The sequence below is a fragment of the Cervus elaphus genome, chromosome 1, assembly GCF_910594005.1.
Source record: "Cervus elaphus chromosome 1, mCerEla1.1, whole genome shotgun sequence".
Lineage (NCBI taxonomy): Eukaryota > Metazoa > Chordata > Mammalia > Artiodactyla > Cervidae > Cervus > Cervus elaphus.
In genome coordinates this window covers 38,146,414-38,166,206 of record NC_057815.1, presented here as the reverse complement: position 1 = coordinate 38,166,206, position 19,793 = coordinate 38,146,414, and the positions used below count along the sequence as shown (strand labels likewise).

At 38.5% G+C, this 19,793-nt stretch overlaps 1 protein-coding gene across 1 annotated transcript in view; it reads left to right on the top strand.

Moving 5' to 3' along the window:
- Nucleotides 1–18,941, top strand: part of ZW10 (zw10 kinetochore protein) — a 34,129-nt gene extending 15,188 nt beyond the window's left edge. Inside the window, exons 8-16 of the mRNA XM_043899572.1 lie at nt 2,105–2,268; nt 3,156–3,338; nt 7,249–7,487; nt 10,163–10,234; nt 12,749–12,918; nt 13,732–13,862; nt 14,534–14,665; nt 15,421–15,623; nt 18,387–18,941. Of these exons, the coding sequence (XP_043755507.1) occupies nt 2,105–2,268; nt 3,156–3,338; nt 7,249–7,487; nt 10,163–10,234; nt 12,749–12,918; nt 13,732–13,862; nt 14,534–14,665; nt 15,421–15,623; nt 18,387–18,507 (1,415 nt within the window). The 3' untranslated portion in view covers nt 18,508–18,941. The remainder of the gene's footprint in view (nt 1–2,104; nt 2,269–3,155; nt 3,339–7,248; nt 7,488–10,162; nt 10,235–12,748; nt 12,919–13,731; nt 13,863–14,533; nt 14,666–15,420; nt 15,624–18,386) is intronic.
- Nucleotides 18,942–19,793: the final 852 nt, after the last annotated feature.

The following is a 19,793-nucleotide window of genomic DNA, read 5'->3' as shown; positions in this document are numbered from 1 at the left end:
CCATCACCAACTCCCGGAGCTTAGTCAAACTCATGTCCATTGCGTAAGTGATGCCATCCAACCGTCTCATCCTCTGTCATCCCCTTCTCCTGCCTTCAATCTTTCCCAGCATCAGGGTCTTTTCCATGAGCTCAGATCCCATTAAAATCGCATTTTTGGTTGGATATTTAATTGTGATTTCAGGTGACTCATTTTGTCAATGCTTTTTTGAGAGGAAGCTTGACAAATTCCTAGTATATTTGCTGAAAATGTCTCCTAATAGTGTCTGCTTTATCATCTTAAACATTTTTTTGCATAGCAAAATTTTGCCTTGCTCTGTTTTAGCAAGTTGCACTGCCATTCGTTGTAAAATTCTTGGCATATTTTCTTCCAGTCTCTTTTTTCCTTTACTGTTTCTACCAGTTCCTCCAACTTTTGCATCTTCACTTGATTCTGCATCAATAGTATATTTTAGTTTTAAATTTGAAGGTTTGTTTATAGTTATTTTCTTAAATGAGAAAAATATATCATAATGAAAATAATAAGCACTTCAATTTAACTCCTTTTTTCAGTTTATATAGCTATCACTGTAGCCTGTGCTGTATGCACAGAATATTCAGGTACACACATTACAGTGTTACACTGATGCATAGGAAAACAAAGTCATTGGAATGGAATGAATCTGTTTACTCTGACTACATCGAAAATGTGTTTATATGAAATACTAGAAGTAATATACGTGCCTGAAATGAACACTACAGTACACATACGGTGATGCTATGGTTAAAGTGAGATGTGGTCTTATCAAAGCAACAAAATTGTGCTTCACAGAAAAGTATTTTATGCTACTTCATTTTTTTTTTCTAGTTTAAAATTTTTATTAAAAAAATATATAGAGATCCCATATACCCTTCACCCAGTTTTCCCCACTGTTAGCATCTTGTATAACCATAGTATAGGATCAAAACCAGGAAATGGATTGTGGTACAATTCACAGAACTTATTCAGATTTTTCCAGTTTTCCTTGCACTCATTTGTGTGTGTGAATAGTTCTATGCAATTTTATTACCTGTATAGATTCATGTACCTACCACTACACTCAAGATATGAAACTAGCCTATCACCACAAGGCTCCTCTATGCTACCTTATAACCACACACCTTTGCTTTCAGTTTTAAACTTAAGTTGAAATTACTTAAAATTTTAAAAAATTGAATTTGTCACATTAGCCCCATGTCATGTGCTCAGTAGCAAAATGTGGCTGATTGCCATCATATCAAACAGTGCAGGCCTAGACTTCCAATTTTACAAGATAGCTCAAGGCTTTGAGGTAGTATGGTCACTTTCTTTTAAGGTCCTCTTACACTATTTAGTTAATTAATAGTGAAAGTCGCTCAGTTGTGTCCAGTTCTTTGCAACCCCATGGCCTAAACGGTCCCTGGAATTCTCCAGGCTAGAATCCTGGAGTGGGTAGCCTTTCCCTTCTCCAGGGGATCTTCCCAACCCAGGGATCAAACTCAGGTCTTCCACATTGCAGGTGAATTCTTTACCAGCTGAGCCACAAGGGAAGCAGTTAATTAATTAACTTCCTCAAAATGTGTTAGAAAAAGCCACCATAAAATATTACCGTGGAAGATATATTGAAGTATTCCATTTGACAGACTAGATATTACATGATAATGTAAGGTATTTATTGATATTTTGCTTAGAATAAACACTCTGATCCTTTGCAGAGATGAAAAAATACGTTTATTTATTATTGGAGAAATGGGATTTTATTCTAAACTAGTTTCAACTTGGTATGCAGAACTTCTGAGTGCTTGTCATATAATCAGATCCGTGGTTAGCAGTAGATGATTATAATGTAGATCGCTTACTACCTAATTGTTGCAGAGAACAGGCGGGCAGTCTTATAATGCATATGATTCATCTGAGCAGTGAAAATACAATAATAATTTTGTGTGTCATGATTTTCCCACATAGTTAGTTGAAGTAGGGTAGAAGTACTTGTGCTGTTTTCTTCCCTGTCATCTTAAAATTGAAGAATTCTAGAAAAGTAGGGAATTTGAGAATATATCTGGTGTGTGAATAGCTTCTTGTTTAAAACCTTTTCTTTTGATTTCAGATTTACCTCTTGATGCTGACCTAGAAAAGTTAAAGACATCTAAGATCACATTGGCTGAGATGCTTGGTGACATGATCTGGGAGGACCTATCTGAGTGCCTTATTAAAGATTGTTTGGTTTATTCTATCCCAACAAATAGCAGCAAGTTACAGCAGTATGAAGAGGTAAGAGCAGAGGTGTCACCAGAGGTTTGGATAGACCACAGGTTCTTGTCAGTGTCCTTTGTTTATCTTGGAGATAGTTTGTTGTTTAAGAAAATTATTCATAAGATGTGGATGCAAATTCCCTATAACTTCATTTCTCTTCTGGCTTGCTACCTTTTGATTGGGAAGTATGCTTTCTCATTCAGTATTAATATGTTTTCATTAGTAAGGTACTTTTGAAAAAGAATTGTTTTTATATTTGTATCAGCTCTAGTAGCTACTAGGCGATACTTTACTTTTTGGCTTCTTTCTGGTGTTTCCTCAAACACTAAAATAAGTACAGAAGTCCCCCCTTAGGTATGTTCTAAGACCCTCAGTGAGGACGTGAACCTGTGGTTGTATTGAACTATAGATATATGTGCAATGTTTTTTCTATACTTATGGGCAGGTAGTATATACAATGCAGATATACTGTACAAATGGATGATTCATATCCTGTGGGTAAAACACAGCAGGTCAATGTGATATTTCATCACACTACTGAGAACAGCACACAATTTAAAACTTAGGAATTGTTTGTTTCTTGAATTTTTCATTTATTATTTTCAGACCATAGCTGACTGTGGGTAAATGAAACCAAGGATAAGGGAGGGGGATTACTGTATATTTACTAAAAAATTTGTTGCACTTTTACTAAGCAGAGTCAGAAACTCCTAATGAAGATGCTCTTCCTGATGAATTTAAATGTGTAATATTTTCTACATAGTAATGGATGGTCTGTTCTAAAACTTAAATAACCGTCTGCTCCTTGTTCTTTTCTGTACATTGGATTTGAAATTTTAATATTGAAAAGGAATATATGTATATAATTCTTTACTTTCTTTCTTTTTCTTGCATTTCTTTTTCAGATCATACAATCCACTGAAGAATTTGAAAATGCCTTAAAGGAGATGAGGTTTTTAAAAGGAGATACTACTGATTTGCTGAAATATGCCCGTAATATCAATTCTCATTTTGCTAACAAGAAGTGTCAGGATGTGATTGTGGCGGCTAGAAACCTAATGACCTCTGAAATTCACAACACTGTGAAGGTATGGGGGGGATGGTTATAATTTATTACATTGCATTAGGAAGCAGCTTATTTTTGAAATGATTGTGGTAGAGTGGAAGAGCATGTGACATTTGCTGAGATCATTGAGGTGAGTTACTAATTTTCTTAAACGTTAGTTTTCTCATTTTGAAAGGGGTCCTAAGACCTACCTCTTTCATAGGGTATTGTGGGATCAGATAAGATAATGCACATAAAAGCATTGTATAAACTGAAAAAATCTACATGAATTTAATGGATTACTGTTGTTGAAGTCATAGAGTATATCAACCTATAGTTTTCTTGACTTTATCACTTGAATTTTTAGTATGCAATTTTGTGACAAGTACTGTTATATACAGAGATTATATCCTGTTGTGAAAATGTTGACTTCATTGCTTAAGCTAATAGAGGTGCTAGTTTTGAAGTTAATAAAAGGAAACAAAAAGATACGATCTTTGTATGGTGTAAAAATTATCCGTAAAATCTGTGGACAAATTATAATTTGCATTGAGGGTAATTTACTCCTTTGACCTTAGATAACTCTATTTTTTCTGTTTTTTAAAATATCTTACATATATAAATTAATATTTGGCATATATAAGTGTTATTTAGATTAGAAGAAGACACAGACTGAATAACCCCTTAGAAAATTCCTCAGCCGCTTTTCTATTACCACTGAGAGGACCATGCCCTTCTCCCCTCTGTGCTTTCTGCTTGCCCCTTTCTCCTGGGGTTACCCTGCTGTAGTGTCCACTTCAGTAAAATATATAATTAGCCATTTGAGCTCCACAGATATTAACACATTTTGGTGTAATCTGGGAATGTCGGGGGAACTAAAATACACTCAGGGTTTTTACATGAATGTCGCTTATGTCACTCTTGTGCACAAAACCCAGTGGCTTCCTATCTCATTCAGAGAAGGACCCAGTCGGCTTACCATGGCCTGCAAGGCCCTGGCTGATGCATCCCCTGTTGCCGCTCTGACTGCATATCCTACGGCATTCCTCTTCAGTCACTCTCTTCATTTGCCAGGACAGCTTGGCTACAGAACTTTGAAACCTCTTTACCCCTCTGCTTGGAATATTGCTATAGACTTGCTCCCTTTCCTGATCACTATTTTACTTTTTAAGAAAAATTCATTATTTTTAAAAATATTTCCTTGGCTGCGCTGCTCAGCATGTGGAATCTTAGTTCCCCAACCAGGGATCAAACACACGCCCCGCCCCGCACCCCTTGCATTGGAAGCACAGAGTCTTAACCACTGGACCACCAGGGAAGTTACTTGACCACTATTAAAATTGTAACCTCCTCCTATTTTTTTTAAATTATTTGTATATTTATTTTTATTTTTGGCTGTGCTAGTTCTTTGCTGTGTGGTCTTTTCTTTGGTCGCAGTGAGTGGGGGCTGCTCTCTAGTTACAGTGTGTGGGCTTCTCATTGCAGTGGCTTCTCTTGTTTCAGAGCACAGGTTCTCAGCCTGTAGGCTTCAGTAGTTGTGGCTTCCAGGCTCTAGAGTGCAGATTCAGTACTTGTGGTGTACGGGCTTAGTTGCTCTGCAGCATCTGGGATCTTTGTGGATCAGGGATTGAACTCATGTCTCCTGCATTGGCAGGCGGATTCTTTACCACTGAGCCACCAGGGAAGTATGAGTCACTCAGTTGCATCTGACTCTTTGTGACCCCGTAAACTATAGCTCTCTGGGCTCCTCTCTGCACAGAATTCTTCAGACAAGAATACTGCATTGGGTAGCCATACCCTTCTCCAGGCAATCTTTCTGACCGAGGGATTGAACCAGGGTCTCCTGCGTTGTGGGCAGATTCTTTACCATCTGAGCCATCAGGGAAGCCTCCCCCTATTTCTTATACTCTTTGCTTGCTTTGTTTTTCTTCCCTCATAGCTCAGTTGGTAAAGAATCTGCCTGCAACACAGGAGACCCCGGTTCGATTCCTGGGTTGGGAAGGTTTGCTAGAGAAGGGATAGGCTACCACTCCAGTATTCTTGGGCTTCTCCTGTGGCTCAGCTGGTAAAGAATCCACCTGCAATGCGGGAGACCTGGGTTCAATCCCTGGAGAGGAGAAGGGCTATGCACTCTGGTATTCTGGCCTGGAGAATTCCATGGACTGTATGGTCCAAGGGGTCACAAAGAGTCGGACATGACTGAGTGACTTGCACTTTCATGTTACTTATTATAAATAAATATTTTATCTGAATTATTTATTGTTTTTCCCCACTAGAAAATATGCTCTATGTGGGGAGGGTTGGTTTCTTTTTTCCAGTTTGTTTTGTTCTTTACTGTTTTGTTTACTGTTGTACCTCTAACGTCAATAATATACCTGGTGCATACTACTGTGTACTTAGTACTCAGTAAACATTTGGTAAATGAATTAATATATATCCCAATAGCTCTGCATAACTCCTTGTTATAAATATGATTGTTACTAGATTGCTTTGACTCTGGGCTAAATCTTTTAGCCTTGTTGAACCTCAGTTTCCTTTTATGTAACATGACAGAATTGAACTAGATAATCTCTGAGCTCCCTATTCAACTAGTTCTGACATTCTGTAAGATTGTATTTTCCTCCCAAATATCCAAATCCTAATGATGGAGCTTCCTCTAGATAAGAGTTTCTCAGCATTGCTACTGTTGACATTTGGGACCAGATAATTCTTTGCTCTGGGGCCTGTCCTGTAGGATGTTCAGTAGCATCGCTAGCTTCTACCCACTCGATGCCAGTGGCACCTTCCCTGGTTGTGATATTTGTATTCTCATTGAAACGTTATAACAGCCCTATAAAATAGATGTTATTATACAAATTTTATATATAGATGGCAAGTCTGATGACTTTAATGTTTTTTTAAGACTTGAAAAAAACTTAAACTTTTTCTGTCAGAAATTTTCCATAGAGGTCCAGTATGTGCTGAGCAGAGCAGCTCTTCTTGAGGTAGGAACCTGCTGCTGCTTCCTGCTTAATCTCCCCCCAACTTTTTTTTGGCTCCCAAGGCATCTTTGAGAAGCACGATTTGAAAACCATTATTTTAGTGCAATTTCTTCATATTGCAATGAGAAAATTTAGGTCAAGAGAGGTTAAATGACTTTGTTTAAAGTTAGGGTAGAAAATATCACTGATGTTTCCAGACTAGAGCCCTAGTATTCTTCCCTTCGTATGTGTGTACTCAGTTACTTTAGTCGTGTATGACTCTTCGCAACCCTGTGGACTGTCACCTGCCAGCCTTCTTTGTCCATGGGATTCTCCAGGCAAGATACTGGAATGGGTTCCCATACCCTCCTCCAGGGGATCTTCACAGCCCATGGATCAAACCAGTGTCTCCTGCATTGCAGGCCATATTCTTTACTGCTGAGCCACCAGGAAAGCCCTGTGCTTCCCTTTAGTTTTCACCAAATCTGGGAATTCTTATTCAGTGTAAATGTAGGGAACATTTTTTGGATTTTGTTTGGAATTTTGTTTTTAAGAGCAGCATAAGCTAGCTTGAATGTGTTGTTTCTTTGGCTAAGCCAAGACATGTTTCTAATGGGAAATAATTTAATGACAGTGGAACACAGAGTCATACTGGTGTGCATTAATCCAATATTGTAATCTGAGAAAGAGGATTTTTTGAAGGTCCTTTCATTTACCTAAAATCTTGGGTCAGTTTCACAGCTTTGCTGTTTCCACCAAGAATAAGAATGCACAGAATGAAAAGAATGGCACTGTAAAAGGGATTGCTTATTCCTTATGATATACTTTCACCCGAGATTGAGCAGCCATTAAAGTACTTCCATATTCACTCATATAATTATTCTGTAGATCCACTGCTTAATTGTGATGGAAGCGGTCAGCATCTTATTCCTCACTATCTGCATACATCTGGATTATTCTCAGGACAATGCATTTTCTGTGTTTGACTCTTAGATTACTCCTGCTTCTAAGATAAGTGTGCCAGACTTACCTTGTCCTAATGAGGACGACAAGCTACAAGTACAGAAAGTGTCCACAGCTCAGTACAATGAGGTGGCGAATTTAGAACCTGAGAATACGTTGGACCAACATTCCTTTTCTTTGCCTACATGTCGCATCAGTGAATCTGTGAAGAAATTAATGGAACTTGCCTATCAGACTTTACTGGAGGCAACAACCAGCAGTGATCAATGGTATGAGTTCTGAGTTATCTGAACATGACAATGACTTGGTTAAATGTGTATCTAAACTATACATTTATTAAGAAAATTAGCTGGACTTCTTTGGGTTTTCTTATCCTATTAGTTAATATTTTTTTCCCTAGAGATTCAGTATAGCACACAGGTATGTACTGGTAATTAACTTTTACTTACAACGTATAGTCTTATAGCAAAGTATGAGAAATAAAATCATAAATGTGGGTGGACAAATGGGTTTGACATTAAAAATTGTTAATCACTTTTTAACCAAAAGCTCTTTAATTTTTTACTTTTAACTTTTTATTTGACTTGAATGGTATTACAGGAAAAAGCACTTGTGAAGAACTTAGAATGTTCCCTGGGAAATAATTAATACTCAGATGTTAATTAGTATTGGTGGTGGTGGTCATAGTGGTAGCTGTACCATCTGCTTCAGCCTAACATTCATTTTACCTTTTGAAATCTAGGTCCTAATTAATTTATATTTGAAATACTAATGTTAAGTAATAATAGTTTGTTGGGCAGCCAAAGGTAGAAGGAAAAGAATGAAATGCACCAAAGTTCTGACTTCTCCCTTTCCAGAAAATTTCTTCTAGTCAGCATTACATTCAAGATACCTAAACTCGATTCCACATACTTCCATATTTGAATCTCTTTTTGTTTAGTAGGCTCCTTCCCCTACTCCTGAACCAGACTGAGGAGACGACAGTAGGCTGTAGCCCAAGTTGATTGTAGAGTGGGTTTTCCAAAGCCTCTTGAGTTTGAATCTATGTGTCGTAGTTTTTTTATTTCACATTCTCATAGGAAAACAGTTTCAGTTAGAGCTTGACTTAATCAAATTGCGTCTTCCAAGGGGCTTCTGAAGTTTTAATCTCCATGTATAAACAAACCCTTTTATTTTATTCTGTTCCAGAAAGAACATGTATACTAAAATACTTCCATGATTTTAATGAATCATTATGTTCACGAGTCCATCCTGTTTTAAATATAAGGAGGAAGAAAAACGTAATACATGTAAAAGGAATTATATACTCCTTTGGCAGAATAAGGGCTTCCCTTTGGCTCAGCTGGTAAAGAATCCACCTGCAATGCAGAAGACCTGGGTTCAATCCCTGGGTTGGGAAGATCCCCTGGAGAAGGGCAAGGCTACCCGTTCCAGTATTCTGGCCTGGAGAATTCCAGGGACTGTATAGTCCATGGGGTCGCAAGAGTTGGACATGACTGAGTGGCTTCCGCTTTCACTTGGCAGAATAAATATAGGAGTGAATAGGGCCTCCTCGGTGGCCCAGTGGTAAAGAATCCATTTGCTAGTGCACGAGACACAGGAGATGCAGGTTTGATCCCTGGGTCGAGAAGATCTCCTGGAGAAGGAAATGGTAACCCACTCCAGTATTTTTGCCTGGAAAATTCCATGGACAGAGGAGCCTGGCGGACTACAGTCCATGGTGTCGCAAAGAGTTAGACATGACTGAGTGACTGAGTATGCATGCACTTTTTTTACATGGTATTCACCTGAAATATACCCGAGCAGAAGTTAGGGATGCAAGACAATTTTTTATAAGATAATACCAAACTATATATGTGCATGTATTTTTAAAAATTTACTTATTTGGCTGCACCAAGTCTTAGTTGCAGCCTGTGGGGTCTTTAATTGCAGCATGCGAACTCTTAGTTGTGGACTGTGGGATCTGGTTCCCTGACCAGGGATCTAACCCCTGTCCCCTGCATTGGGATGGCAGAGACTTAGCCACTAGACCACCAGGGAAGTCCTACCAAACAACAGTTTTGTATACTGAATGTCTACGGACATCAGTAGACCAAAAATTAGTTTTAATAGGACAAACAAAAACACAACTACAACAACCCACTTTCCTATTATCAAACTTCAAACAGCAACAATGCAATGAAAATAAAATGAAATCATTTAGTCAGGTATCATAGTCATCAAGTTTTAACAGTGTTTTGGGGCATAGTGAACCATGACTAATTTTTTTAATAATCATTTGTGGAATTCCTGTGACTTATTCAGGGTACATAGTTTTAGTTAGTTTTATGTAGAAGTAAGCTCCATGAGCCTTTTATTTGCTCTGAGAGCTTTTTAATAATAATCTTTAGGTGTTCTAAGACCAGACTTAAAGGGCAAGAAATCTTGAGGTTGGATTCTCTCCTAGAAATGTTGATTCATGTCCTTGCATGGGGGTGAGAAGGAGAAAAGGTGGAGGCTGAAGGCAGACTGGCCCTGACAGCACCAGTGAGTGCCTTTATTGATGCCTTGCCCTTTGCAGAGTGCGCCAGTGAGCAGGTGACATTTGCTGAGGCTTAGCTCCATTTGTTGCTGAAGGGATACTTGGGGTCCTGGCAGAGCACAAATTGATAAATGGAAAAGAGGCTTTGCGTTGAAAGTCACTGTTCTTAACACTGTGAATGGGCCCAGGTTTTCAGACCTGCAGTCCAGTTGGTAACTCCTGGCTGAGAATTCATTCCATCCAGAGGAATGGTGTTTTCAGCAGTGACCAAGGCAGCTGTAGTCTTAACTGTAGACTTAGCTTAGTCTCTTCAGCTGTAGTCTTAGTGGGGAACTCTCACTTAAGGTGCACTGACTTTGAATTTTTTTTCTCATTGCCTTTATATCCTTATGCATTTCTCTTGAAACTGTGTTTTCTTTTTAGTGCTGTTCAACTTTTCTACTCAGTGAGGAATATCTTCCATTTGTTCCATGATGTTGTACCAACATATCACAAGTAAGTACCACTGTGTCTGACTTCCATATAATATTGTAAGCTTAAAATGTTTGAGTCAGGTTAAAACAGTAACTTGATATTCCCACCTAAGATAATTGGCTGCTAAAATTCACAATACAGTGCAATAAACCATTTACAATACATGTTTAAAGTACATCAGTCATTAATAATACATTAATAAGGGTACTATAATCTGCAGGATATTAGGTGAGACGAATTTGGAAACTTAAGAGAACTTTTACCCTATTACTGATGGTAGGCATTTTCAAAACTGTCTCACTTTACTTGGTTGCAAAACAAAAAGGTCATCCATTGCTCCATATTGCTATCTGGTAAACATCCCACATTTTTTCCTTGGCATTCATAGCTTTGCAGACTTAATACCAGGTGGCACTAGTGGTAAAGAACCTGCTTGCCAATTCAGGATACTTAAGAGATGCCGGTTTGATCCCTGGGTTGGGAAGATCACCTGGAGGAGGGTATGGCAACTCACTCCAGTGTTCTTGCCTGGAGAATCCCATAGACAGAGGAGCCTGGTGGGCTATGGTCCATAGGGTTGCAGAGAGTTGGACATAACTGAAGTGACTTAGCACACACACACAGCTGCTCTTTTTAGTGATCTTAGGCTGTATTTACCTCACATCTTGGATTTTTTTTAAAGTTTCTTTTAATATTAATCTGATAAGTTAATATTTAAGCCTCCAGGAGTTCTCTTTATCATCCAAATAAAGTGTTTTGGATGACTTTATAGATATTTTAAGTAATATATCAGCAAAGCTATTCCTTAAGTCAAGAACTCTGGTTTCAAAGAAAAGGTCAGTTTAATGTTTATAGTGATTTTTAGTTCAGATTTTTGAACAATTGAGATGTTTTTAAGTAGGTCCATTTATTTTGTTCTAAAAGACCACTTATTTATTGTAAGCTTATTATTTTTATTTGTATTCTCTTTGCTGTGGCTTAAAACTTTTATTTCACTTTCTACTTAGTTAGGTAAAGGAAAAGAGGAAACATCTTCAGGTCAGTTAATAGCCATGCCCTTGGGAATTCAAAGACAGTTGGCTTAGGGCTTTTTGTGCTTAGAAACATTTTTCACACTGGGGTGGAGTTAGATTTGCCGTTTCCCCCCTTTGTATGATCTGAGAACTTTATGCTAGACCAGTGGTTTACAAACTTTAGTGTGTTTCAGTCACCAGAAAACTTTGGTAGGATACAGATTACCAGATTTCATGCTCCAGATATCTGATTCAGTAGGGCTAGAGTAATGTTGTTTGGTCACTGAGTTATGTCCAACTCTTTGAGACCCCGTGGACTGCAGCATGCCAGGCTTCCTGGTCCTTCACTATCTCCCAGAGTTTGTTCACATTCATGTCTATTGAGTCAGTGATGCTGTCCGGCCATCTCATCCTCTGCCACACCCTTCTCCTCCTGCCCTCAATCTTTCCCAGCATCAGGGTCTTTTCCAGTGAATTGGCTCTGCATATCAGATGGCCAAAGTATTGGAACTTAAGCTTCAGCAGCAGGGTTGGGATAAAGGCTAGACTTTTTAACAGATTTCCAGGTGATGCTGCTATTTTCTTGCCAGGGGACCACACTTTCAGAACCACTGTTCTAGATTAGTGCTCTCAGCTTTGGCAGTATTTTAGACTCTTTCATGGACCTGTGAGAATATATGTATTTGCTTAGGCCCTAATTCTAGAAATTTTGATGTATAGGTGTGATTTAAGACTCAGACATCTCTGTTTTCTAAAGCCCTGTGATGATTGTGACGTGTAGCCCAAAGTGAGAACAACTGTCTTAGGTTGTTAGTTTCCAACTTTGTGTATTCTAGCCTGACATGGAATGGCCACACCAGGAAGTTTAATTGAATGACTGCAAGTGGACATGTAGCAGAAGTTTAAGACAAGCTCTCTTCTCAGGCTAGGTAGAAAACACTAATATGTGCAGAAGAATTAAAACAGTGATTTTTAATCTTTTATAAAAATTTAAAATCACCTGGTGGGATTTTAAAACATAAATGCCCCGATTTCACTCAGAGGTTGTGTTTTGTTTGGAGAGTGAAGTCTAAGCATCTATATATTTAAACTTTCTCAGATGACTAATCTGCAGCCACTTTTGAAAACTAGTGAGTTGGAAAATAATTAAGTGCTTCATTGTATAAATGAAATAGGAGTTTGGAGAAAGAGGAAGCAAACCTGTATTGCCACAGACTTATCAGTGTTAAATTTTAAGGGAATTATGTGTAGCTATTCTAGGTTTCTAGTACAAAGAGTTGACAGAGGTAAACATCCATTCCCTTGCTCTTTTTTTCTTGTTAATCACTGGGTTAGTTTTATTGGATAAGGTCTCATGCAGGCGGAACAAACTCACTGTGTGGGAGTGGGAGCAATGAGTTTACATCTTGTTACTTACAGCATTTATACAGTAGACAGTGATTAATAACCGAGAAAGTCATTAGAAGAGCCAACTTCAATAACAGGTGATTTCTTTCTTTTCTTTCACTTCCTCCTGACCTAGGGAGAACCTTCAAAAACTGCCACAGTTGGCTGCCATTCACCACAACAACTGCATGTATATTGCTCACCACTTGCTAACCCTCGGGCATCAGTTCAGGTTGCGTCTTGCCCCCATTCTCTGCGATGGCACTACTACTTTTGTGGACCTTGTACCTGGCTTCCGGAGACTTGGTAATGATGCCTTAAATGTAGGAAAGCATTCTGATAATGCAACTTATCAGACTAGTATCTTTATAATTTACAAATAAGACCTGTTCAAAATTAGATAGTGGTCCCTGAGCTATATTGGAAGAGAAAGGGCATTTAATATGCAGGTGTTCCCAGTTACATAGCTTTATGAAGTGAATGCAATCTTTTGAAAGCATTTCTTTTTCATGACATGATTCTGTGGTACATTAGAGTTACCAAACTGCATTGCTGGTGTGTGGTGAATTCACCAAATTAGAGTTATGTCAGTAGAGTGACATGTCCTAAGAGGTGTAGTGTGACAGCCCTGTTAGCATTGTTTGTAAGAGTCACTAATGTCAGTGCTTATTTGTTTGCAAAACCTCAAACCAGCCCCCTTCTCTTCTACTTCCCTTAGCTTTACTTCTGATTATTAAAAATCAAAAGAAATATGGGATATCAGTATGTTTACTATCATGATAGCCTAAGAAAAGCAGAGAATCTGTATCATTTACTTAGCTTTTCAATTCCTGACTTTCCCCTGAGGTAGTGTAGATGTATCAGAAAAATAAGCAGTGGCTTCTACTGTATATGTAGTCTAAAAGTTCGCTGTTCTGAGGATGGGCTTGGAGGGACTGGCTGATGTATTAGAAGTGGTGTTTTTATTAACCGTAACCTTAGGGCCACCTTATGTTAACTAACAAGCAATTGTTTTCAAATAGGCAAAAACAGATATTTGGTTCCTGCTTGTCTCTCCTCCTCCACCCTGAGTGTAACTGAACAACGCTCAGAATTCTTTATTCTCTTTTCTCGTCATAGGGACCGAGTGTTTTCTGGCCCAGATGCGGGCACAGAAAGGAGAACTTCTGGAAAGATTATCAAGTGCTAGAAACTTTTCAAACATGGACGATGAGGACAATTATTCTGCAGCAAGTAAAGCAGTGCGGCAGGTGGGGAGCTGTTGTTAACTCTGCAGTTCGTGCTCTTTCTTTAGATGCTTCCTGCTTATTTTTAAGCAGCAAAGCGTACGTGGCAGGTAGCTCAGTTGATTCCCCACAAGTCCCTGTAGAAATGTGGCCACCTTTTCTAGTCACATTGATGACCTTTCCTTTCCCCTGCCCCACCAAGTCAATAGGAAGCTGTCTTCCCATCAAGCCAGTAGTGCGCCTAGTTATCTAATAAGTCTGCCATCGCAAGTATTGGGTTGACCAAAAAGTTCGTTTGGGTTTTCCTGTAAGATGTTGCAAAAGACCCAAATGAGTTTTTTGACCAACTCAATGTTTTAACCCATAAACTTTGAGAAGTTTGAAATACTAGCTTTCATCTTTAAAAAAATGCTTCTCTCTCTTAAGTGACTTACCTTTTTACTCCAGTTTTCCTGTCAACAGGGTAAGTATTTTTCATCAAGCAAGGATATCACTAGGGTGAAGTATTCGAGAAACATGAGTTCTGAATGGCTTTACATCACTTTTATGTAACACTTCTTCTTCCACACACACAGGAATGGTAAATGTAAATCTACCATTTAGAAAATGTAAGTTGTAAGAAAAATGTGAGTTGCAAGGAAAATGTGAGTTGTAACAACCTCTGTTTCATGTAAAGATCTGTATTTTTCTGACAGGTACTGCACCAGCTAAAGAGACTCGGAGTTGTGTGGCAGGATGTCCTGCCGGTGAACATATATTGCAAGGCTATGGGGACTTTACTCAACACAGCGGTTTCTGAGATCATTGGCAGGATCACTGCCCTGGAGGTAAGGGCCATTGGATGCTTCTCCAGACTTGAGCTGCAGTTGTTCTTCCAGGTGATGTTGATGTCTCATTTTTAGTCAACACAGATGGTAGAAGAAATTGTTCGTGTCTCATCTCTAAGTCATTGTACTGTTATTTTCTTACTTTTATCTTAATTCTGTTTTGCTGGAGTCTTGCTAATCTCTGTCCTTTATACCTATCTAAGAAAGTAGGATCATATGGCTTATGCCACCTGGCATCTGTAAATTATGAGTGAGGAGCCTGGAAATGGGGCAGTTCTCCCAAAATACAGAGTGTGCGGTTGTATACTTAATAAGTAGGTGGACTGAAGACTTTAATTTAGTAAGATAAGATGCAGCCTTGTGCAGGTACCACTTTACCAGCACCCTGTTGACGTTGGGACTGTATGTGTGATCCTGCAGGAAAGTTGCCTGGACTCTGCGAGCTGAGTGTAGATTGGCTAAACCCCTGTAATAAGATTCCCTGCTTTGTAGCACACTGCCCCACTTTCTACTGGAGAAACGGATTCTTTCATGCAGGCAAATGAAATTACCGACGATCTGTTGAAACCTATTGCATGTCATTCTAGCTTTGGGAGTATTGTCAGAATTGATGAGATCAGTAAGGTCTGCTAAATTGGTTGGAAAACATCTTGCTGCCACTGACCCCCTGAATAACATGCACCAAAGATCTGCTTTTTTCTTACCACTAAACTGGTCTAATTCTGTTCTGTCGTGTTCCCTTTGTGCAAAATCAGGACATCTCTACCGAAGACGGTGACAGATTGTATTCCTTGTGCAAAACAGTGGTGGATGAAGGACCTCAAGTATTTGCACCTCTGTCTGAAGAAAACAAGAATAAGAGATACCAAGAAGAGGTTCCAGTCTACGTGTCAAAATGGATGCCATTCAAAGAACTGATGATGATGCTACAAGCCAGTTTGCAAGAAATTGGGGATCGGTGGGTAAAACCCTTCTGTAGGATTTATTAATGTCTTCACAACTATAAAAGAATATTAGTGCCATCGAAGGCAGTGCTTTCCTCTGTTTCCTGATGTTACTCAGGAGAGTTTCATATTGAGTAGCAGTGACTGGGGCCTTTGCATGGCCTGTTGTAGTGTGGATCTCATGACCACTGTCTCATATTTGATACTGTAAGGACTTCTTGCTTCTGTTATTTTTGTCTTGAGCATGTTGTTTTGTCATGCTCTACAGATAGATGATCTTGTATTGCTTGCACTTATAAGAGGTGCAACCTTCTGACACCTAGATGGGAATTCTTGCCCATTTCAACCAACAGTGGATGCATTTTAAGATTGATTTTGATATGTTAATAGAGAAGTGACTTTTACCTGTAAGAATAGTCAGCATCAAACCACTGTTTGTTTGAGCAGCAGGTTTTCTACAGGGATTCAGTACCACACACATAGAAAGGACTGACCTTTTCGTAAATACAGTGGATGTTGTTTTCTCTCAGCACCATCAGTTAACATTGCTGTGCTCTGTAATTGCATGCTTTGTTGTATCCTATTGAGTGTGTGAAGGTCGTTGATACTGTGCAAAACAGGATAAATACTGGCTAGTTGCATATCCATGGATGCTTTAATTATTGTCCTGGTATATGATTAACAAGCAGACATAACCTTGCATAGAGAATGCACTGATAGGCGTTGAGGTCCATATCCATCTCTGTAGCTGCTTGTCTAGCTGCTTTAGGTTGGTTTATACAGATGCCCAAGTGTATTGGGCTAGCTCTCCTTGATGTGTCTGAGTTGTTCCCAGCAAATACTATTCATTCTTAAACAAGGTAAATGAGATTTTTGTTTGAAAAAACAAAATCACCTCAGAAGACCTCTAACTGCCCTTAGTACAAACTTCAATTGATTCATCTGTTATTTACAAGTCCTTGGTGGGTTATGTCTTCAGATAAGACTCCAGAGGGCAGCAGATGAGAAATTTTGTTTCTGCTGTTAAAAGGGCCCTCTTGCAGCTCAAGAATGATCATTAATTCTTTGTTATGAGGACAGTTATAATACTAATATATCTCAGCTTCTTTTCTTCCGCCTAGGAAGATGTTCTTCCTCCCAGAGATTTCAGTAGATATAAGGATAATAACTAGAGAAAATATTTTTTTACCAAAGAAACTATCTTCGGTTGTATAGTTTAAACATTTAAAAATTAAAATATATACCTATGAAGTACAGTATGTATAACATATTCACAAATCTAAAGAACAAAAGAGTAAAATAAGTGTTCGCATACCTACTACCCAACTTAAGAAAAAGATGATCATTACCTTTGAAGACCCTTATGTGCTGTTCTCTAAATGGCCCCCCCACCCCCAGAGGTAACTGTCTTGAATTTTGTGTTATCTCCTTGCTTTTCTTTATAGTTTTACCACATTTGTACGTATCCCTAAATATAAGTTTTAGACTTGCCTGTTTTTGAACTTCCTGTTAATAGAATCTTCTATAACTTGCTTCTTTTGATTAGGGAATTCATTCATGAAAGTATGTATAGCTATAGTTCATATGCACTGCTGTATCATATTCTGATAATAGTCATAGTTTTTTAAAAAGTTATAATTAACATATTAGATTACTTTCAGGTTTAAAACATAGTGATTTGCTATCTTTATACATTATGAAATGATCATCACAGTAATATCAGTTACCATCCATCACCAAAGTTGTACAATATTGACTGTATTCCTTATGGGTATGTTACATCCCTATGACTTATTTATCTTATAGCTGCATATTTCATAGTTTATTTATTCTGTTGTTTCACATATTCACCAGTATTTGGTATTATCAGACTTTAAAATTTTTCCTAGCCTAGTTGCTATGAAATGGTAGCTCATTGTCCTTTCAGTTTATATTTCCCTAAATGCTAATGACATTGAGCATCTTTTTAGTGATCTTTTTTTTTTTCTGTTGTAAAATGCCTATTTATCTTTTTTATATTGGAAAATCTGTGCTTTTCTGTGGAGGTATAGTTGACGCGTAGTATTACTAAGTTACGGTGCCCAATACGGTGACTCAGCTTTTGAAGGTCATACTCCCTTTAGTTATCATTGGCTCGGCTCCCTGTGTTGTACACTGTGTCCTTGTAATTTATTTTATTAGTTTGTACCTCTTAGTCCCCAGCCTCTAAATTCCCTCTCCCCACTGGTAACAACTGGTTTTTATTCTCTCTGTGAGCTGTTCATATTTTTTACCCTTTATTCTACTGATTTTTTTGTGATTTTAAATGTATTATTTTGTGCCTCTTTGTCGGTTAAAATGTGCCACCTGTGGTTCACTTTTTAAAGTAGTTACGGTTATATTTCTCTATATAACCCTGTGAGCATGTGGTTCTAATTGTCAAGTTTAAACGGGCTTAGTGAATATAGAATAAGGAAGTGTTTATCTTTCTAACTTGGTCTCTTCATCAGTTTATGCTGATACCAAAACGCAGCCAAGAAGCAGAAGATGTTAAACATACTGAGTGGTAGACTCATAAAGAAGGGGGGAAATGCCAGAATTTGTTTTATTTCCATTTTAACACATTATTGAATCAATGTCACTTAATATAACAAATCACCGGCCACAGGCAGTAGTTTCTGCAAAAATCCCCTGGTCAATAATGAGTTAAACAAATACATGTTTGGAATCAAGTAAGCAATTTAAAAACTTTGCTTATACTTAATAGGAAATAGAAATTGTATTTTTTTATTTTGCAGGTGGGCAGATGGAAAAGGGCCCTTGGCAACTGCATTCTCTTCCAGTGAAGTAAAAGCTTTAATTCGTGCCTTGTTCCAGAACACAGAAAGAAGAGCAGCCACCCTTGCTAAGATTAAATAGCTCCATCTTCCTGAGAAGGCCATGTCTTGACCAGGTGGATTCCTCTTGGCGTAATCACTCCTTTAAAGACTTCTTGGAATCACTGATATGTTGTGGAAGTTTGATTTCACCCAAGAACGCCTTACCTCCTGGCCTGTATGATAAGATGTCAAATGAAGTACCTCAAGTTGTTGACTTTTCAGCCACCCTCCCATGATGAAAAAAACCCCAGGGTGACATTATTTCATGTGCTCCGAGGATCTCGGGACTGTATCCATTGAAAATACAAGCTCTGGCCTTGGATCAAGGAATCCGGGACATTCCAAGAGTCTGAATAAAGAATTTGTGAGGGATGGGAGATTTATTTTGGAGGGCAAGGGAACTATATTTGGTCTCTTGGGAATTAAAGAGACTGCCTTTAATATTTCTTTCCAATAAATAATAATTTTCAGTTATGGGTGAGTGTTTAATAATATGGGAGCTTAACAAAGGAGGCCATCAAGTTTTCCTGTCTTTTGTGCCATTCTTTTTATTGACATTTATGATCCTCACAGAGGACTCACTGACTTATCTTCTTTCTTCATGATACTGTCTGATAATTTCTCAACATTCTTAGGACCCCTAAGACTTTCTTTTAATATAAATTTTTGGCACTTTTTGCTATTTCAACTAAATGCTTTTTTTTTTCCTGAACTTGCACACGACTTGTCGGATCTTAGTTCCCTGACCAGGGATTGAACCCAGGCCCTAGGCAGTGAAAGTGCAGAGTCCTAACCTGTGGACTGCCGGGGAATTCCCAGACTAAATTCTATTTTTTAAAATTGGATTTTCTTTTCTTCTTCTTCTTTTTTTTTTTGTCTTCTCAAAGTCCACTGTTTCTGTACCTCTCAGATGGCAAAGGTTTTACATTGCCAGTGTGCCTTCGGTATGTACGTGCTGTGAGGTGCGAACTCTGGGTTCTGCAGCCTGATCCTTTATTTGGTGAGCATGGTTAATCCTACAGCTCAACTTTCTCTGTTTGTAACTCTGCAGCCATTGGAGTTTATATTAGATTGAAGTTATTCTCTGTAGAACTCTGGGTTGTATCTCTTCATGCAGAGCTATGATTTCCTCTTGTGAAAAGAGGGAGAAGAGTGTCGTCTGTGTGTGCCTCGGAGAAGGTGCTGTCTGGAGGAAGTTTTCAGTGTAGTGGTCTGCTTCCTCGGGCTTCAGCCCCCAGTCCTCGGCACGCATAGAATAAACTGCCTTCAATTATTCCAGCTTCCCCTTGTTCTTAGTTCGGGCTCAGCCCCTAGACATTCTGGTTG